At 37.3% G+C, this 22,631-nt stretch overlaps 2 protein-coding genes across 6 annotated transcripts in view; one reads left to right on the forward strand and one right to left on the reverse strand.

The window, feature by feature from the left end:
- Positions 1-413, reverse strand: part of LOC102257289 (U4/U6.U5 tri-snRNP-associated protein 1-like) — a 59,863-nt gene extending 59,450 nt beyond the window's left edge. The window contains 1 exon segment of the mRNA XM_014532006.1: positions 66-413. Coding sequence (XP_014387492.1) covers positions 66-413 — 348 coding nt within the window.
- CCDC88A (coiled-coil domain containing 88A) overlaps positions 7-22,631 on the forward strand; it is a 106,530-nt gene continuing 83,905 nt past the window's right edge. For all 5 annotated transcript variants that reach the window (XM_005884598.2, XM_005884601.2, XM_005884600.2 and 2 more), the window contains exons 1-2: positions 7-576; positions 672-772. In XM_005884598.2, coding sequence (XP_005884660.1) covers positions 502-576; positions 672-772 — 176 coding nt within the window. In that variant the 5' untranslated portion in view covers positions 7-501. The remainder of the gene's footprint in view (positions 577-671; positions 773-22,631) is intronic.

The following is a 22,631-nucleotide window of genomic DNA, read 5'->3' on the forward strand; positions in this document are numbered from 1 at the left end:
AGCTCCGTGCGCGCTGGTGGGTGGAAGGTGTGGAGCGGCGCGCGGAGGGCGAGCCCGCCCGGCACCCTCCCCGTGACATCCGACGTGGTGGTCCGTTTAGCCCGCGTTGCGGTTAATTCATTGGAGGCAGCTTCGCGGATCGGGCTCCTGCGGGAGCCGGGCAGCCTGGACGGGCTTTTTGTCTGGCTGCTCCAGCCCCCTTTCCCTTCCTCCTCCTCCTCCCGATGCCGTTTCCCTGCCCCTCCTCGCCCGGTACAGACATTTGCAGCGCAGCCTGCGGCTCGTGGCTGCTGCTGTCGAAGCCGCTGCTCGGGATTTCGGCTCGTTTCCCGCTGGGGTGTTTTTTGAGGTGGGAGAGCGTTTCTCTCCCCTCCACGATGGGATTTTCTTCCCGTGCCAGCATAGACTTTCATTGATTTCTACTTCAGCGTTTAGTGACCGATTCCCCTAGGCGTATTTCTGTGGTGGTTCCTTTTTTTTTTTTTTTTTCTTCTCAAATACATGAGCTGTAAAATGGAGAACGAAATTTTTACTCCCCTTCTGGAGCAGTTCATGACCAGCCCTCTGGTCACTTGGGTAAGTGGGTGTTCTTCATTGTACATTTTGCTGCATTCTCTGTGGCCGCAGAGATGGAGGTGGGCATTCGTGTCGTGATGATCCTTCTGTTGTAGGTGAAAACGTTTGGACCTCTGGCTGCAGGAAATGGGACCAACCTGGATGAATATGTGGCTTTGGTAGATGGGGTGTTCTTGAACCAGGTCATGCTCCACATGTAAGTGTTCTTCTTTTTTTTTTTTTTTCTTTTCTCGGTAACTTGTTTTTCTTTGAAAAATTACATGCTGTGAACTTTAGAGATGTTATGTTTTAAGCTCCTAATTTGATTCTTTGGCGAGGAAAAAAAAAATCAGGCATCTTAACAATTGGACCTTGAAAGAGGTGATGATCTTACATGCCCAGCCTATTTATCACAACCCAGAGATTAAAATGATGAAACTTTAATTTTTCATTCCGTAAACCATGTATTGTCACTTGATTGTCTTCAGTGCTGAAATTCAAACCACATTGTGCCCCTCTGGTAATTTGGTAAAATAAGAGAAAGAATAATAGTTTCCTATGGGAGGGGGGGGGGGGGGCCTTTACTGTGAAGTTATGTGCAATTGATGCAGAAGTGTTTCTTATTAACCTTTGTGTTTAAAAATAAATGTCTCAGAATTTAAAACTAGTGAAGTAGTAACAGATTTCAGAAGAGAGAATTTCAAACAATAGTTCTGATTGGTGAGGAACTGTTGCTCACCAATAATTTAATAAATAGCAAATAATTTAAATGCTACTAAATCTGAGTAGATGATTTATTGTGTGAATTATTAGATTAATATTTGGGGGATCACTTTAAGGTGATAGAGCTACTTTTGAAATTCAGGTAACTGAAATCTTGATGACAGCTAGGTAATGATGTGGTAGGCATATCTTTCTTTGTCTTTTATGTTTATGATATTGTGTTTGTATTAAGTAGCAAAGTTTTTGAGATGGGAATTGAATATTGAAATCATGTTGGTAGCTGGATCTGTGAAATAAAAACTTCAGTTTTATCATTGTGGCATACATGTATTGTGTGTACATTAGTGGAGGTTATGAAACTGAATTTTACAACTGTGCTCAAAATAATGAATATTTAGCCTTATTTCTCTTAATAGAATCTGATTACAAGAGTAGTTTGGAACTTTTAATTTAAAAATATTCTAATCTTTTATGTGAGAATCTCATGCATTATTAATAAATGTTACTAGAGAATAAGTCTACGATTAATAGTCTAATAACCTAAGGTATCAATTCTGTATTTTATTGGAAATTTTTTTTTTTAGATTTTTCTATTTAAAAGAGGGTACAAATCACATCCATAAATAATTGTTCCAGTGGTAACTTCTCAGTCTGTGTGTTCAAAGAGTTTGTGTGCTGTTTTTAATGTACGTGTTGATCCTACAGGAAATATCATAGTAGTATATGTTTTCCAAAAGTGTTTTATTTGTATAGTCACCCAAAGAAATATGTATGTTATCTAAATGTGTGTATATATATATTTTATTTTTCTTAGGAAAGGTAAAAAGCATGTGGACATTACTTATTTTCAGGTTTAGTAAATATACTTTTGGCGGCTCTCCTATGGAACTATTTTTTGTCTTTGAAATATCCCACTATTTCCTAAGCAAAATGGTAGACTAATTAAATTGACTTCTATTTTAGAGAACACACATGACAGGAAGGGTAGCCATTACAGTAGATACTTAGAACTTGTTCTCCTGTTTCTTTTTGGCTTGTTTTTAGACAGAAAAATTTGAATTTGTATGCTGACCTCTTAAAAAAATAGGCGTGTTTACAAAAATAGGAAAATACATTACTTAAGTTTTCCACTTTAATAGTTTTTATTTAAATGATTCTTTTTCCAAAAAAATATTTAGTTTATTTTGGAGTCCTAACTAGTTAGCAAAGATGCTAAAAACACGTTAGCTTGTTTCCACTTTGAGTACAGTTAAAAATATATATGTATATTTTGAAAGTAATGGTGTTCCAAAATAGTGGTTGCCAAGTTGTTTTTGAGGGAGAACCTCAAATCTGCTTCTGTTTTCAGTTCCACCTCTCAGTTTCTTTAAAAGTTTTTACAGTGTCCTAATTCTGTTCTGAATGACCTATATTAATTAAAAGAAAAGAAAATTAAGGAAAAAAAGTATGCTTTATCTTTTTAAAAATAATTTGCTAAAATAAGATCAACACAAACTGTACTCAGTAAGTTAAACTAAAAGTTAGCCTTTGTCTAAGTAATTTCTACATGACATTTGGTTAATAGAATTTGTAAGAGTCCTTTGTAAATGAATCTTTATTTTTCTTTGTTTCTTGTGCTTATAGTTCATTGAGCTTCTTGGATCTGTGTGGGTTTGTAGTTTTTATCAAATTTGAAAAAATTTTTACCATTATTTATACACACACACACACACACACACACACACACACACACACTTTATTTTTGTCCCTTTTTTCCCTTTTGGAAATCCAATTACATGTATATCAAGGCTGCTTGATGCTCACTGATGTTCTATTCACGCCTTTTCCAGTCTTCTCTGTTTCAGTTGGATAATCTTGCTATGTCTCCAAGTTCATTAATCTTTTTTCTGTAATGTGTAATGTGCTGTTAATCCCATCCAGCATATTTTTTATTTCAGACATGGTTTTATCTCTAGAAATACAGTCTTTTAAAAAATATCTTCCATATCTATAGCTTTCATACACTGTCTTTTTCCAGCTTCTTGAACATATACTAGTAGAATTCAGGTATAACTGGCTGAATGTGCAGGTCTACAATTCAATCTGTTTCATTTCTGGGTTGGTTTTGATAGATTTTTTCTTACTATGGATTGTGTTTTCTTGCTCTTGCATGCCTGGTAAATTTTGATTGGATGCCAGGCATTTGGAATTTTACCTTGTTAGGTGCTGGATATTTTTGTATTCCATTAAATATTCTTGAGCTTTGTTCTGGGATGCAGTTAACTTGGAAACAGTTTGATCTTTTCAGATCTTGCTTTTAAGTTGTGTTAGGCAGTACCACTGTTGTACTATTGAGGCAAAACCCTGCATAGTCCTCTAGCTTGTGGGAACAAGAAGTATTCCTGGACTTGTGTGAGCTCTAGGTGGTGTTCCTTCTAATCCTTGTTGCTGGTTCTTTCACTGTCCGTGGGTAGTTCACTCAAATACGTACTGATAAGTACTCAGCTGAAAACTTGAGAGGTCCCTCTGCAGATTTGTGCAGCTCTCTCTTAACTACTCTGCCTTGTATATGATCGTCACCTTGTTATCTCCAGACTAAATTATGTCTCCTCAACTCAGGGAGACCACTGTGCTCTGCTTGGGTTCCCCCTCCCTGTTCTGTGGCCTAGAAGTTCTTTCAAGGCAGTGAAGTAAGCTAGGGCAATTGTTAGTCATCTTGTGTGTTTCCCATCTATCGGAAATGTACTGTCTTTTGTGGCCTAATGTTCATTGTCTTGAAAAAATGCTTTCTGTATTTTGTCTTTTTCTTTTTCCCTGCAGTTGTTTCAGGCAGGAAGGTAAATTTGGTTCCAGTTATTCCATCTTGGCCAGAAGTGGAAATCTGTTTATATACTTACTAGAGGCCCGATGCACGAAATTCGTGCAAGAGTAGGCCTTCCTTCCCCGGCGCCAGCACCAGCTTCCCTCTGGCTGCTGGCAAGCACCCGGGACTCCGGCTTCCTTCCAGCCACCGGCCGGCACCCGGGCTTTGCTCCGGCCGCTAGGAGGCACCCGGGACCCGGGCTTCCCTCAAAGCTCCGGCTTCGTCTGGAAGGTCATCCGGAAGTATATTACGCTTTTATTATTATAGATAATTACATTTTTGCCCTGCCACTCTTGTATTTCTGCTTTCACATGTGGCATAGAGTTTTGTTACAGGAGCCTTATGGTAGACTTTTATTTTCATGTAAAGTGTTAATTAAGAGTAAGGATATTGATTAATTTAGTGACTAGATTTGCCATTTTGGACCTAGAATCTGAAAGTAAACAGTTGATTTTTTCATGCCAGTTTACTGACTGCCTTATAATTTTGGAGTCTTTTCACTGACTTGGGATTCACTATATTCAGAGATGAATCGGGATTTCATTGAGTAGCTCCTTGAATCAAAGAATCTCTGTAAGAGCTTGTGACATGGTGTCAGTCCTCTTTAACTAATGGGAAGAGGAAGCTATTTAGAGATCTGGAATGATGGGCCAGCTCTTCTGCATGCTGCAGGGCATTTTCCTACTTAAACGGAATGAAAAAAATTTTTCTCAGTGTTAGTTATATACATAGGGCTCGGTGACAGTGAAGTAGAAATAATCGTTTTTCTGTTTGAGATGTCATTCAGTTCTGTAACCAATTTTGAATATTACTTGCTATGAATTTTTAAGGAATTTGTGACAGTAGTTAATTTCATAATCTTAATGTTCACAAAGTATGCTATTTACATTACCTAAGCAGTTGGATATATGGATATGTTAGTGTTTTAAGGACTGAGAAAATTGTTATTAGTATCAAAACAATATTTGGAATTACTCTATGATTCAATCCCATTAGATAGCTATTAAAATACTTAATAAATATGATATACTGGTGTGTAAATTTGTATATTTTTGTTTTCCCCCCCACGTCCCTCGTGGTTCAGGGTTCAGGATCTGGAAGAGGGGCCGCACACAAATGAAAGATACAAAACAAGAGATAATTTGGAAATATTGGGGGGCCAGGCAGGCAAGTCCAACTCAAGGGGAAGGACTTCCACTGGTGCTCAGGCCTCGCCAATCTTTTATTGGTTTGGGATACACCCATAGCCCTGAGGCAGGCAATTTCAGTAACAGGCAGACTAGCCCATCAGCAAGGATTTACATAATAATAAATGGGGAAGTTGCTTCAGCTACCATTGTCTGGACTAACAGTGGGTGCATAGCCCTGACCTTTGCCAGGGCTTCAAGGGCCACCAGCCTTCCAGGTTCCTTGTCCACACCTCTCTGCTAGTGAAGACAATAGGTGGCTTCCCACATACTGGTTATAGCTTTTCTTCTTTTAGATCACGAGTTTGAAGGGACTTTAAAAGTCATCTGTGAAAACAACTTTTTAAAAAAATTTAAATTCTTTATTGCTTAAAGTATTACATGAGTCTCCTTTTTCCCCCATTGACCTCTCCCTGGCCACCCCTCGCCCCCATACAAGTCCTTTGGTGAGGGGTTAAGAGATCAACGAAAACAACTTTTTTAATGTTTTTTTTATTGATGTTAGAGAGAGAGAAGGGTGAGAGAGAGAAAGAGCTATGTGAAAGAGAAACATCAATCCTATCTGCACCCTGACTGGGGATTGAACCTGCAACCTAGGTATGTGCCCTGACTGGGAATGGAACCTGCAACCTTTTGGTGCCTGGGACAACACTCCAACCAACTGAGCCATCCAGCTAGGGCTGTGAAAACCATTTTTAATTAAATCCCTGACACATGGTCCTCCAACTTCTGTTTTTCCTGAGAAGCAGTTTCATAAAGTGTAGCTATAAGTAACCATTTAGAGGAAGTTGACTGAGAAATGTTCTATGGTCTATCAATGCTTATGTTTAAAAAGTATATTTTGCCCTGGCCGGTTTGGCTCAGTGGATAGAGGATCCTGGGTTCGATTCCGGTCAAGGGCATCTACCTTGGTTACAGGCTTCTTCCCAGCCAGGGCCCTGGTCAGGGTGTGTGCAGGAGGCAACCAATCAATATGTTTCTCTCACATCGATATTTCTCTCTGTTTTTCCCTCTCTCTTTCCCTTTCTCTAAAAATCAATGGAAAAATATTCTCGAGTGAGGATTTAAGAAAAAAAAAAGTAGATTGTTCTATCTCTATGACTATAATAACACTAAAATGACTTCTAAAATATATATAGGTTGTCTTATCAAGTATGGCATTGACTCAGAATTTTGATATGGTCACTCTGAGATTTTCTCATTGGACCTTCTGGTTTTTGTTTGTTGCTTCTTTAAAAACACACTCATGATGTAGTCAGAGTTGATATCTCATTACCAAGTTTTGTGACTTACCTCCCAAATATTTCTCGGATGTGTCCCTGACTCTTGGATTAATGCTGAAGCCTCTTAACTGGTCTTCTTACCTTTGGGCGTACTCCCTTCAACTTGTCTTCTCATCTGTGATCATATGAACTTTCTAAAACACTCTTATCTTTAAGATGATTCAATAGCTTCTGCTTTTAGAGTAAGCATTATATAAGCTTCCAGATTCCTTTGAGATCTGGCTGATGCCTACTTCTCTAGTTTTATCTTTGCATAGTACCACTCCTCAGTGCATAGCCTGCGATTAAGCAGATTTATAGCTGTGTTCTCATAGGTCTCTGTGCCTTTCGATATTCTTCCGGTCCCCAGAACACTCTCGTACCTCCTCACTGTTACTTTCCTAACTGACTGCTGCTTACTTACCGTCTCTGCTTCTCTGCTGTTCCCTGGCTCATCCTAAGCTTAGTAGTACTCCAACTTGTGCTTCTGTCAAACCCTATATATCAGCGGTTCTCAACCTGTGGGTCGCGACCCCTTTGGCGGTCGAACGACCCTTTCACAGGGGTCGCCTAAGACCATCCTGCATACCAGATATTTACATTACGATTCATAACAGTAGCAACATTACAGTTACGAAGTAGCAACGAAAATAATTTTATGGTTGGGTCACAACATGAGGAACTGTATTTAAAGGGCCAGAAGGTTGAGAACCACTGCTATATATACTTTGGTAACAGTATTTATCTCATTGTATTGCAGTTCTTGGTATGTTTGACTCTGTTGACTACTTGTGAATTTCTGGAAGGTAGGGGCATATCTTTCATCTCTCTGTTCCTAGCATAGTGCTTAATATACAGTAGGTTCTCGATACACTTCTGTTGTATGAATGAATAATAGAGAGGGTATGTGGTAAAGTGGAATGAATTTGGGCTTTGAGTCAGAGAGACTTGAGTTCATTTCTCACTGCTACTTATTAGTGTGTGATCTTAAACAATTTACTTATTATCTTCAAATCTTAGTTTCTACATCTTTAAGATGGGGGATAATGTTTCCTTCCTGGAGTAGACATAATCAGTACTAAGGGAGGGATAGTATCTATTTTCTGTTTTGTTGACCATGGTACCCCCAGGGCTGGTTACTGTCATTAGTATCATCCTGTGCTCTACCATACCTACCTATTTATATTTCTTCAAACAAGTCATGATCATTCACAGTGTAATTTTGTATGATCTCTGTTGTCGTCACCTCTATATAGCTGTATGTAACTTTATCAAGTTACTTAACTATTCAATTTCCTCCTTTATAAACAGGATAAAAAGAATCAGGGTTATGAGAAATCAATAGGATAATTTGTGCATAGTGCTTAGCATATAGCAAGTGTTCAAAAAATGTTAGCTGTTGATATCTTTATTGTTTTATTTCTATTATAATAATAATTTTTTCTAGATTGCCCTTGACCTCTCCTTTTTTTTTTTTAATGCTCACCCAAGGATATGTTTATTGATATTAGAAAGAAAGGAAGAGGGAGGGAGAAAAAGAGAGAGGGAGGGCGAGAAAGAGAGAAACATTGATGAGAGAAAAAAACATCAGTTATTGCCTCCTTGTATGTGCCCTGACCAAGAATCGAACCGACAACCTTTTGGTGCTCCAGACAATGCTCCAACCAATTGAGCCACTTGGCCAGGACCCCCCTGTTGGGGTCCAACCCCAGCGGGTCCAGGGGTCCCCAAAGGTGTGGACGGAGTCGGCGAAGAAGGAAGGACCCGAAGACAGCGTTCAGTTGATCAGCAGCCTAGCCAGGATCTCTAGCCAAGTTCTGGTCAGGATCTCCAGCGAAGTTCTGGTTAGGATCTCCAGCCAGGCTCTGTGTCCATGTTCTCTTGCTAGGTTCTCCAGCCAGGTTCAGTCACCAGGTTCTAGTCAGGTTCTCTTGCCATGTTCTATCCAGGTTCTCCAGCCAAGATCTGTAGCCAGGTTCTGTCCAGGATCTTTTGCCATGTTCTCTCACTAGGTTCTGTCTCTAGGTTCTGTCTCTAGGTTCTTCAGCCAGGTTCTCTCGCTACGTTCTGTTTCTAGGTTCTGTGTCTTCTTGTCTTGTTACATCTGTATTTATACCAGTTGATTCCAATCCTATCAATCTCTATTCCAAAGGTTAGGGCGTTTCTTATCTCCATTCCAGGGAGTAGAGATTATGTAGTTTAAGTGTGATTGTTCGTAGTTAAAGTGATTAACTACCTGCCTGGCACTTAGTTAAGGGGTTTTATTCCCTCCCTAACTTCAGGGGAAAATTCCTACCTGGGGAAACAACCTTTCTCAGAGAGGTGACCTTGGTTAAAACACATAGCGCCAAGAAGGTGAGCAAACATATTAAGAACAGTATGCCATATACGCCAAGTCCCTTGAAACATATGCTGTGCAGATGTTTCTTCCCTGCAGCGACTGTGTCAAGTAGCAAGGATGGACCGGCTCCTGGCACCCCCCCAGTATTTTTTGGCTTGCAAATTATTTCTATTCTTTTTTGTTGTTGTTAATCCTCACCCAACGATACTTTTTCCATTGATTTTTAGCGAGTGGAAGGGAGGGGGAGAGACAGAGAAAGAAACATTGATGTGAGAGAGACACATCGATTGGTTGCCTCCCACACGTGCCCCGACCTGGGCTGGGGATCGAGCCTGCAATCAAGGTTTATGCCCTTAATTGGAATTGAACCCTCACCCTTCAGCCCACAGGCCTATGCTCTCACCACTGAGCAACCGGCTCGGGCTCTACTTGTTCTTTAACACCCTGTGAAGTCCCTTGGGAGAGTTAATTGTTCTTTCCTCTATGATCCCATATCTACCTTCACTAAATTGTTAAAGTGCTATGACTACTAGACAGCATTTAGAGGCTAGAGATTTTATGTTGCATATCACCACCACCTACCATAGATTATCTATAATAATAAAAGCGTAATATGCTAATTAGATCAGACATCCTACTGACGACCTTCCAGATGAAGCCGGGGCTGCGAGGGAAGCCCGGGTCCCGGGTGCCTGCCAGCGGCTGGAGGGAAGCCTGGGCCCCAGTTGCTAGAAGGAAGCTGGTCCCGGCAGCCAGGGGACGGAAGGCCTACTCTTGCATGAATTTTGTGCATCGGGCCTCTAGTGTATGTCGTAAGTTTCTAGTAAATGTCAAAGGAATGAATGAAGACATTTTGTAATTTTACTCATTTTTGAAAATTTGAAAACACTCTCTAGTATTGTAGGATTTACTTTTTAGTTTGTCTTCTATTTCTCTCTCTCTCTTTTTTTTCTCTGTCCCCTTGCTTGTCTTAATTACCTTTATTGGATATCTTCTCCACCTATGTTATGTCTTGCTTGAGGTGAGGTAAGAATAAGTCATAGTCCATGGTTTTGTCTGGTATTAGAATAGTTAGTTCCTTCAGTTTGGTTTCTAGTAACTTTCCTGATGAAGTCCAACATATTGAGATTTTTGTCCATAGGCTTGTATTAGATTGATGTCTTCAAGAGCAATCTATAGTGAATGTCTGCTTCTTAGTATGACATATACCCGGTTAAACTATAGAAAATGATGAGAACCTAGAGAGAAGAACAGTTGAACTAGTTGCTACATATGGGAGTATTTTTAAACTTTTAACTGAAATTTTTCTTTGTAATATGTATTAATTATGGGAAAGCGGTCCTCACAGGATAGATGGAAAGGAAGACCAGTTCTTAACTATACTCTTTCAGAAGAACACCAGTTGACCTTCTTTTAAGATTTATGAAACAGATTGGTACCACTCTTAAGCACATTGGTGAGACCCAGGGCAAGTATTTGCCACAAAAGGCCTAAATATTTAAAGGTTCTAAACCAGGCTAACAAATTGTCAAATATGTTCTGGTCTTTTATCTTGATACATATACCTTCATAATGACTTAAAATGAAAGATTCAGATTTGTAATTTGTGGAATTTAGAATTTAAAAGCTCACAGTTTGACATCCTCCTATTGTCCCTGGTTCTGTCTGGCACCACAGAGAGGTTTTATGTGCGTGCCTGTGGGCATCCTGCATGCATGACTGCAGTCCAAGCTCTTGTACTCCCTCCTCCAAACAACTGTTTCTCAGCCCAAGGGTGTACACGTCTGTAGCCCAGTCCATTCTTAGAACAGACCTGGGAAAGAGGCCTGTGCAGGTCCTGAAATTAGGTTAGAGATATTTGGGCAAGAACTTCCAGGGTCCCTGATAATTGCAGTGTCATCTAGAAGGGGCATGTATGGGTACATCCTCTTGTTTCCTGGACTCCTTGCCCAGTGGTGAGGGGCATGGTCTGAAGAGGGCCAGAGTGGGACTCAGGGCACAGATCTTTTTGCCAGGATCTAAATACAGTATTCAGTGAGAGGAATGAAGGGATGGTTCATTCAAATATCTATTCAGTAAATCGTTTCTGCGGGCTTAATTTATGACAAACTATCTGCTAGGTACTGGGGATATGATGCTGAATAAGGTATAGTCTTTACCCACTAGTAAGGGGGTTGAGCATGTAAACAAATGGCAGTGTGATATATGTGCTATGTGACGCAATTATGGACTTGATCCATGTTGGCATAAAGAGAAGTGATTGTTTACATGGAGGGAAAGCTTCTTTGAGGAGGGAACATTTGTACTGGGACATGAAAGTTGAGTAGGAGCAATCAGGTGAATAAAAGTCCTAAACAGTGAGAGTAGGGGGAAGGACATTGTAAGCTAAGAAAGTAGCATGAAGATGTAAATAAAAATGGTTGAATCAGGGAACTGTAGGGTATTTGGTATGGCCAAAGCAGAGACTGTATACTTTTTGCACTTGGGAAATGCGTTTGAAGAGGTGGGGAGTGGAAGATACCATGTAGGTAGATACCATGTTTAAAAGATTAGATTTTTTTTTGTGTGTGGAAACATGTATTAATTAGTTCACATTCTAGCTGGAGAAACACAACCAACAAGATGTGTTGTGTGTGTGTGAAAATATACACACAAGAAGGGAGAGGGGGAGAGAGAAGGGAGGTCGAGGAGGAGGTAGTGTGATGTTAAGAAATTGGCTCATGAAGGCTTGGCTAGTCCAAAATCTCATGGGGTAGGCAAGCAGGCTGGAGACTCGGAAGAATTATATTGAGCTAAAGGCAGTTTGTTAGCAGGTCTGTACCATTAAGGCCTTCAAATGATTGGGTGAGGTCATTCACATTATGGAGGATAATCTACTTTACCCAAAATCCATTTATTTAAATGATAATCTTATTAAGAAAACACATTCATAGAACATTCACCATGGTCCAGCCAAGTTATACATAAAAGTAACCATCACAACTAGTGTTTCTTAAACTGGGCCCACAGATATTCATGGGGGTCCATGAGTACTTTAGGAATGTTAGTTTTTGTGTTTTCATTTCAGTAAGTTATTTTTCAAGAGGTAATAACAAAATTCTTTTGCAGCAATAACTTATATTTGAAAGTGTTTTTCATACACTAAGACTAGTTTCTTAGGCTGCTTTCTCAGACTGGGCCCACGGACAGTTCCTCACAGATTTTTGATAATGTTCTTTCCTTAAAAGGCATCACTGCCTTACTCTAGCTTGGAAAAGAGTAATATAGGTTATGTAAATCATAGGTAGAACTGAAATAAGGTGTTTGCATTTTAGAAGGATTGAGGTTGGTGCTGATGAGGGTCAGAACAGAAATAACAGAATTGATGTATTAGTGATATGGAAGAGAGATAACACTGCAGTGATGGGACGTGGTCACCAGTTTGACTTGGAGAATGAGAGGGATGAGTCTAGGGTTATTACCAAGTTTTTTACTTGGGTGGAGAGTAGATGGGCATTGCCTTTTGTAAGATATTACAGGTGACTGAAAAGTTGAGGGGAGGGGAAGTGTAGAAAATAAGTTCTGAGTTTATTTTGGATTGTTTGGTGAACAGTGGGAAATACCTTTTGTGGGCAGTGGAAACAGGTCTGGTACTCAGGGAGAAACTAGCATAGAGATAGAGATATGGGAATTAGCTTTTTAGTTTGTAACAGAAACTAAGAACATGGATGTTAGGGGGAAAATGTAGAAGAGGGCCAATGACAGTTCCTAGGAAACAGCAACATTAAAAGGTTGGAGGTTTAAGGAAAGTGGAAAAATTACACAAAGCTGCTGGGAAGAATCACAAAAGGAGTCAGTTATAGATGAATACAAGTATTGTCATGCCGGGTTGATGACTTGAGACTTGGAAACCACACATTTGTAGTGGAGCCAATTAGCATGGTTTGAATAACTTATTCAGTAATGCTTAGCTGCTCAGAAACTGACAAAGATATCTTGTAGAGTTTTTTCAGAATTGGGGATTGATATGTAGATATGAGGTGGGATATTCTCAGGTACATAGTTGAAATGAACAGTGTGAGCATTAAAGTGAGGAGGAAAGTTGGAGTCAGCAGAGGTTGTAGTAAAGATGAAGGAAAACAGTAAGGATGAAGGGGTGAGAAGGGGTGGAATAGTTTGAGGTCAGGGGATTTTTAGAATTTGATATTTTTGGAGGTTGCAATTCTGAGTGGTGATTTAGGGCTAAGGTTAAACGATGCTAATGGGTTGATAAAATGGAATAGAGTGAAAAATAAAGTAGAGAAGGAATTTACTTTCTTATTCTTTATGTAGCTATAATCTCTTGATTACCACTAGAGATAGAAATTAGTATTTTGAATTAAAATAGAAACTGGAAAATAAATAGCTAATAAAATAGTTTAATAGTAATGTTAACTGTAACTTTTTATTTTAGCATAATCCTTGTATTAAAATCAAACTCAGGGAATATCTCAGTAGTTTTTTAGAAAGTTTTTTAGTGTGAATACTTTCCTAGTGATGGCTAGAAAAAAAATTGAACTTCACATCATTATTGACAATAACAACACAGAGCCTGACTGTTTCCTTTGCCTGGGTGGTAAAGGACCAATGAAGATGGTTTAGTTTTAGGTATTGAGTCCTAGTCCAAAGTTGTGGAGGATGACCAATAGAGGCAATACTTCAACCCATTTTTGTTTTGTTTTGTTTTGTTAAAACTGGTTTAAAAAGGTAAATCATAGTAAAATCTCAGTTAATTTGAATGTTCAAAGAAAAGTGTTAAGTTTTCTCATAATTGACCGCTAACTTAATTTTTTCCAACTCCTTGTTTAAAATCTTTGCAAATGAACTATTTTCACTTTTGCAAATAGAATATGCATATGATGATTCAGAATCTTGTAGTATCTAATTTTATTGTTTTAAACTTAAGTATTTGTATTAAGTATTGAGTGTATATAACTAAGATGAATCATAGTAAATAGTGATTGATCCCAAGCATGTATTTGAGAACAAATCTCTAGTTATTAGCTTGTTTGTTTTTTTACCTTTCTTTCGTTAATTTGTATGAATTTTATGTTTTCTTTTGAGGGAGGGAGAGAGGAAGAGAGGGGAGGGGGGAGAGAAGGAGAGAGGGAGAGAGAGAGAAAAGAGAAGAGAGAAACATTGATTAGTTGCCTCCCTCAAACGCCCTGATCAGGAATCGAACCCAAACCTTTTTTGGTGTATGGAACTTTTTTTTTTTAATGTAGAGAAACTGATGATGATAAAAGGATTTTCTTATCAAATTTTAAAACTTTCTGGGTACGTTTTTATGACTGTATACATTATTAATTAGAACAGATTATACTTTGGAAAATATTTTTTTAAAGCTTTTCTTCATTTTGGATGGCTTTATTGCTTCTCAAAAATGACAGTGATACTTGTCACTGATAATTAATCAAGTGAACTATGTAAATTACCTTAGGAGGCTTTATGGACTTCAGGTTAAGAATCTGTAACTCTATTGAATTGATATTATGGGAGTGAAAGCATAAGTCTGTCACTACCTCATTTATATATCTGCTCAGTTTGAGATTTCTTGAGTCTCTAGGACTGACTGGGTCTGGAGCAAATACTGCCTTAGAATACTGATTAAAACAAATCTCTGTGACCCTGTTGTAAGGATTAAGGACAAGGGGTGAAAGTTAACATCACAGATTAGTGATGCCTATTGGTGCTATAAACAATCTTTGTTTTAATTACTGGCCATGTGGTTGAGCACCATATGAATGAAGGTTCTGTTACATTATGAAGGCACTAATTAGCATAATATTAAGTACTCAGGTCTCCATAACAAGAACAGGAATTGATTTGCCAAATATAGTGTTCTCAAAGTGAGGTCACAGGTTGCTGGAGGTGTGCTTGTTTGTCAGGTCAGAATTATTTTCATAATAATATTAAGATGTCATTTCCTTTTTTGGTCTGTGTTGCAAAAGCATTGATGGTGCAAAGCAAATGTGGATAAAACTGCTGACACCTTAGTATCAATCAAGGAGTGGAATCGAATTGTATGGGTAGGCATTGTATTCTTCACACAATGTACTTGTAGTTAAAAAGAAATCCAGTTGCACTTAAAAATGTCCTCGATGAAGCAATAAGTTATTTTATTGAGTCTTGATCATTGAGTACATATCTGTAACATTCTGTAGGACAAAATGGGAAGTATGCTTTAAACATTTCTGTTGCAGAATGAAGTGTGATGATTATCTCGAGAAAAAAATACTTGTGATTTTTTGAGTTGCAAGCTGAACAAGTCTATTTTGTGGAACACTATTTTTACTTGAAAGAACTAAAAAACTATAGTTATTCAGATTTGAGCATTGGGCAGACATTTTCTCAAAAATGAACAAAGTGAGCCCTGGCTGGTGTGGCTCAGGCGATTGGAGCACCGTTCCATACACCAAAAGGTTGTGGGTTCAGTTCCTGGTCAGGGCACATACTTAGGTTGCGGGTTAGATCCCCAGTCAGGGCACATAATGGGAAGGCAACCGATCAGTGTTTCTCTCACATCAATGTTTCTTTCTCCCCCCCCCCCCCCCCAAAATCAATAAGCATGTCCTTGGGTGAAGGTTTAAAAAAAATGAACAAAGTGAGCCTGTCACTTCAAGGAAAACAACTGATAGTATGTGTTATCAGTGATAAAATTTGAATTATAGAAAGCATGAGCTTAGTAGTTCTCAATATTAAAGACCTTTCTGATAAGATATTAACGTGGTGTGGGTTTTTTTTGGTATTGAATAATAAAATGTGCAAAATTTGGAAGATCTCTATATAACTCAATGAACCAATATTTTATTTTATTTTATTTTATTTTTTTTAAATATATTTTATTGATTTTTCACAGAGAGAAAGGGAAAGGGATAGAGAGCCAGAAACATCGATGAGAGAGAAACAGTGATCAGCTGCCTCCTGCACACCCCCCACTGGGGATGTGCCTGCAACCAAGGTACATGCCCTTGACCGGAATCGAACCCGGGACCCCTCAGTCCGCAGGCCGATGCTCTATCCACTGAGCCAAACCGGTCAGGGCAATGAACCAATATTTTAAAAATGACCAATGCATAATAAGCAATCATGGATATGCAAAAGATTTATTCAACGTGCCTGAGAGACCAGTGGAAGAAAAGGTCATTGATACAATTTCAGACTCCAAATTACAACCAACCTGTAAGAAAGTACCACTTTCCTGAATTTGGTAGCATCAAAGAAGAATATCAGTAATTATCTGAAAAGGCTATTAAAATACCCTTCCTTTCTTTTGTAAGTTTTCTTTATGTACTTTGAACAGAATAGTGTATCATTGCACGTTGAAAGCAGAAGCAGATTTAAGAATCCAGATGTCTTCTATTAAGCCAGACATTAAAGAGATTTACTCAGTTGTAAAAGAATGTCACTTCCCGCTAAAATTGTTTGTTTTTTGGAAAAAATGCTCTTAATGTTAACATACAATGAGTTTGTTATTTTTAGATGGTTGAATACAATATTTTCAATTATTAATTTTTAATGTAGTAAATATATAGAGATATAACTCACATAAAGAAAAGCTCTTTGGAGTCCTCAGTAAATTTTAAGAGTGAAAAGGGATCCTTAGACCGGAAAGTTAGAAAATTGCTAGCCTGATATTTTAAGGGCTCATGTTGGCCTGTTCTAAAATGTAAAGGGTAGCTCTTCAGTCATTTTATGCAGTTCAGATATTCAGATAAAATCAAGGTTAAGTGTAAGTATAGTATTAGATTTTTATTCTTTTTGTGTCCATTTGCAACTTTTATATCAAAACATTAGTTCTGTTGTTAAATCAGTGAATATCACTCCATACTGCTAACCCAGTCTTGGGCTAACTAGAAGATGTTGTAGATATTTCTTCAACCCTTGAAGAGGTAACAATGTATCATAAATTATGAGAAAGTATAAGAGGGAGGCTGTGTAATGATCTCTATGTGGTAATTACATGTCACATGCAAGAATGATTGTTTAGTCATTATAAAGATTTAGTTAGTAATATATGTGAAAATATTCTGTAGATATATAAAATATTAATATTAGGTTTTATAGTGGTCATCATGCACAGTGATTCAATTTGTGAAAAATGGGAGAAATTAAGGTAAAGAGATACTTTTAAAAAAATAACAATTCTTCTCCCTGATTATTCTCAAGGCTAAGATTAGATACCTTACTAAGATAACGCTAAATGGAGGTGATATTTACCCAGTTAATTATTTTTCATAAAGCAATCATTCTGGTATAGTTATTTCAAATGTTTCATGCAAATGTTACTTAATTATGTGCTACCATACAAGATATCTCAAAAATTAAAAAACCCTCTGTATACAACTAGTTTTAAGTTAGAGTGGCATGATCAAAAACATGAGCACATGTAGTTGTTAAGCACCAACACTAAACAGATGGTCCAAGAGGATACATAACAGGTTTACAGTCTGGTTTGAAGAGCATAAAGCCATTAAAACTATCAGATTTCTGTTTCTCATAGATATTAGTCAATGAATAAGTAAAGACATAATCCTTGGATCTAGAAGGACCAAATCTTAGAATATTAGTGTTGTAGAATTGCTAACATTTCCTTCATCTATTACCCTAATTTAAAAATCACTATATACCGTGGTGGATAATACCATTGCCTGTTTATTGAAATTAATGTGTCTTGTCACAAGTAGGTCATTTATAAATGTGAAATTGCTTGAGGCTCTCTTTTGCTGCCATGTTGCATTTAACTTCTGGCTGGACAGATTTGAGCTATATTGCTAGGCTATTTGCCTCTCCAGCATTTTTTAATTTTTATCTTACAAAAGAAAATGGTTGATTTGAGATTGTTAGTTTGGAAAGAGCTATGTGTAATCAAAAAGGTACTTGCTCATATATCACATGTATCATTCAGTTGCTCATCTTTTATTTTAGAGAAAGACCATTCCAAATATAAATTATTCTTTTTTAAGGTATGTTTTCAAAGGGAATAATAAAAACTTTATTAATTATGACTATTCTGAGTTAATGTTATTTAGTATTTTAATATTGAACATAAAGAAAAGAGAATGTTTAGAATACTTAGTAGACTACAATATCCTTTTAGAGAATTTTGGAGTCATATTGTACTACGTACTGTTTGTTTAATTACTATATGCACTGTGACTGTTATTGTATAAAGAAGTAAACCTGAAATTACACGAAGGAATGGAGTGCTTTCGTTCTTTACTTTTGACAGAATAAATTATTTATATTGTTTTCTTTTCTTTTTTTTTCTTTATTGGTTAAGGTATTACATATGTGTCCTTATCCCCCCATTGCCTCCCCACCCCCCTACTCATGTCTGTGTCCATTGGTTAGGCTTATATGCATGCATACAAGTCCTTTGGTTGATCTCTCCTCCTTACCCCCACCCTCCCCTCCCTTCCCTCTGAGGTTTGACGGTCTGATCGATGCTTCTCTGTCTCTGGATCTGTTTTTGTTCATCAGTTTATGTTGTTCATTATATTCCACAAATGAGTGAGATCATGTGATATTTATCTTTCTCTGACTGGCTTATTTCACTTAGCATAATGCTTTCCAGTTTTTTGTTGTTGTTTTTTTCTTGATATATTTTTTTGTACTTCTTAATCTCCATTTTTATGTATTTATTTATTTTTATTGTCTAAAATTTTACATATGTCTCTTTTTTCATTGACCCCCCAAGCCACTCCCACCCATGAGGGCAAGCCCCCACTGCCCCAGTGTCTGTGTTCATTGGTTATGCTAATATGCATTCATACAAGTCCTTTGGTTGCTCTCTAACCCCTGCTTTCCAGTTTTATTTTCTTATGTTTATGTGCAGTCTCACACATCTTACAACTGAATTTCTAGCATTGAATCCTGCGTATATATAAAATGTGCTTCAGCTAAGTAACAGATACAATTACTTATTTTTTCCCTAGAAGTAAATAAAGTGACCAGGCTTCACAAAACATAATTTTTTGTGGGTGTTGTGTCCCTCTTTTAAAATACGTTTTAGCCCTGGCCAGGTAGCTCATTTGATTAGAGCATCATCTGATTCCATCTCCAGTCAGGGCACATAGAAGAATCAACCAATGAATGCATAAATAAAGGGAACAACAAATGGATGTTTCTTTCTCTCTTTTTCTCTCTCTCTCCCTCTGCCTTTCTCTCTCTAAAATCAATCATTAAATAAAAATGTTTTACATGATTAAAAGGATTATTTAATACCAAAAGTTTCATAGTGAAGAACAGCAGTCCTACTTCCTTTTTTTAAAGCAGTTTCTTCTTTCACTTAGCCCCATATACTATGGTGATAATATGCTTACCCTAGTATTTTTTGATTTCTCCCTTTTAGACATTATCTATTAACTTCCTGATAATGATAGATGAGGTTTTAGCTTTTTAATGCCCATCTCTATTTCTTGCCTTGTTTTTCTAATGTATTTTAAGTTCAGTTAAATCAGTAATCAGTATTTACATTAGTATAACTATACAGGATGGGGCAAAAGTAGGTTTACAATTGTTTATATGAAAAATAATACAGTGATTAATAAATAATAATACAATAATAAACTCATGTACTCACAGCTATAAACCTATTTTTGCCCCCACCCTGTTATGTTTCCTGCAGAGCCAGGTAATATATCATTACATTCTTCTTTTTAAAAAAGTACTCTTTTTCCTGAAGTTAGTAATTTTCTTGATTTACATAATTTTCAGTAAATCTTTCCTTTAAATATGCAATTACAGGGTCTCCAAAAAAATGTACATACACTTTGAAGATTATAAAGTCAGTGTTTATTAACATACAGTTCAATTTCAAAATTTACAAGAATTTATAGAATAATTTGTTGTCAGAATAATTTTTTTTTGTCAATGCCCGTTTTCAAACTGATCAACGTTCTGGTCTAGGCACTGCTAATAACATGAAGCAATGGAATTTCAGACATCAAGAATCATTTCATTTGGTATTTGTGTGCCTTCAATCCATCAACTGTTGCCAGTGTACCGCTGGAAACTTTTATGTTTTATGTATCTCCATAAAAAAAAAGTCTAGTGGGACTTTAGGATAAATTTTCTTTGTTCAAAGCTTAGTCTGGCTTCACCCATTATTTCAAATCACTTAAACCTGAAAAGGAGTGAAAATTAAGTGAGTTATCAGCTGTTAAAGTGTGCGTACATTTTTTGGGGGACAACCTTTATTTTTCATAGGAGTGGACATGAGGACCTTTCAGGCAGTTTCACCTGAGGTTAGTTTCTCTCACATAAAGAAGATCATATTCTTGGGGTGAAAGGGCTTGTTTTCCATGATCCTAACATATGTCAGTTTGACCCTAACTCACATTAGGCATGCATCAAATGAGAAACCCAAGCCTTGTAATTGAGAGTTTATTGCTCTCTAGGTCCATGCCTAGAGTGCTTAGCAGTTATGCTGGTATCCAAGTCCAGAGAGTTGATAGATAGACTGTGATGTGATAGCCAGTGATTCTAAAGAAGTAGGAACTTTCCAGTTCTGTTTGCATATTGAAATAACGTGTGAATGGTACAGTGTAGATTAGAAATTGAAACTGAGGCTCTGAGTATCAGCCTGTTCTACCAAAGCACTCCACTATTCTATTGGATTTCCTTATGAGTATACTAGATCATAGAAATCCCCTCAGAGTCCATGTAATTATAGCAAAGACTTGTAAATACAAAGCACCACAGTTTTATAAGGGAATACAGCAAACTTTATTCTCCTACCTTGAGACCCTTGTTAAATGTGAGATTTTTAGGTGTTGAAGTATTTTTCCACAAATTTTTTAACATACTTTCTCTAGCTTATCTAAAGTGTATTTTTCACTTTTCCCCAAATTCCTAAAATATTTTCATCTGATATCCTTAGTATATACTAAATAGTTTCCTCTTTTTATCTTCAAAATTGTCTTTGTTACAAGCCATCTTTCTCAAAGGCTGAAAAAAATGTGAAACTTAGACGTAAACTTTTTTTACAAAAATTTTTTTTTAAGATTTTGAGTAAGCCAAAATTCTAAATTCTTAAAACTTGCTAATTCTTAGAAGACCTTTTGACAAAGGAGACTACAGGCTTTTGGGCAACTGAATAAATTTCAAAGTATCATATGAGCAATGTTGGACATAAAATTTTTTTTTTTTATCTTTTTTTTTATTTATTTTTTTAAATTTATTTATTTTTTATTACAAAGAGTATTACATGTTTCTCCTTTTTTGGACATAAAATTTTAAAAGAAACTTTAAAACTTTACTTTTAAAAAAATCACTTTAAAGAACACAAATTTTATAACAAGTGTCAGGGGCAAATATAATATTTACTTAGTAAAATTTTTAAAAGTAGCAATGAAATCACATATGTTTATTAGAATACTAAAGGCCTGGTGCACAGATTCATGCACCGGTGGGGTCCCTTGGCCTGGCCTGCACCCTCTCGCAATCCAGGACCCTTCAGGGGATGTCGGACTGCTAGTTTGGGCCAGATCCCTCAGGCCAGGCTGAGGGACCCCACTGGTGCACGGGGCCTCTAGTATGCATATAAGATCTTTGGTTAATCTCTTCCTGCCCTCCCCTCTCCCCCTTACCACTCAATTCATCAATCTGTTCCATGTTTCTATGCCTCTGCATTGAGTGTCTGCCCCTGGTGGTCGGTGTGCATCATAGCTACTGGTCAGATGGTCCCTTAGGCTTTTATATATATAGATTGACATCCATCCAAAGTATAATCAAAATCATATAGTGTCATGTAATAATGGATTTGTACTTTAAATTTGTAGTTTAGTTTCTATACATTTTCAGTTATAATATTGAAATCTTTCTTAAATATTTGTCAGAATTAAATACCTAGGTTTATAATAAAATATTATTGTAATGAAGTTAGTGGGGAAAGGAAATAAATCTTCTTTAGTTCGATTACTGTGAAAACAATTAGGAATATGCTCAAATAATACAATCTTTGTTTTCTTGAATTATTCTATAAGAGAAAATGCTGAAAGAGTAAAAGGATAAAATTTAGGATCTTAGACAAGTTATTACTTTGGACTACCCAGAGTAATGGAAATTTCATTTGCAATCATAGACGGTCTGTAAATATCTTCCCTTTCTAGCCACCTTCCATCTTTAAATTTCTATTTTCTTAACTCTATATTTGAATCCCCTTTTGTACTTCACTTTTTTTTTTAATCTTCATCTGAGGATATTTTTCCCATTGATTTTTTAGAGGGGGTAAAAGGGAGGGGGAGAGACAGAGAAAGAGAGAAACATAAATGTGAGAGAGACACATTGATTGGTTGCCTCCCACACGGGCCCTGACCAGGGCTGAGGATCGAGCCTGCAACCAAGGTACTTGTGCCCTTGATCAGAATTAACCCTCCACCCTTCAGGCCAGGGGCTGACAGCCAAACCAGCTAGGGCTATTACCTCACATTTTTTCCTTGGTAGTATGTATGTGAACATTTAAGTTCCACTCTTAGCAAATTTCAATTATATACAGTGTTATCAACTATTGTTATCATATTTTACATTACATCTTCAGACCTTATCTTACAATTGAAAGTTTGTACCCTTGCCCTGGCCGATTTGGCTCAGTGGTAAGAGTGTCAACCCTTGGGCTGAAGGGTCATGGGTTCGATTCCTGGTCAAGGGCATGTACCTAGGCTGCAGCTTTGATTCCCAGCTGCAAGGGGAGCATGGGG

The sequence above is a fragment of the Myotis brandtii genome, unplaced genomic scaffold (genome assembly GCF_000412655.1).
Source record: "Myotis brandtii unplaced genomic scaffold, ASM41265v1 scaffold84, whole genome shotgun sequence".
NCBI lineage: Eukaryota > Metazoa > Chordata > Mammalia > Chiroptera > Vespertilionidae > Myotis > Myotis brandtii.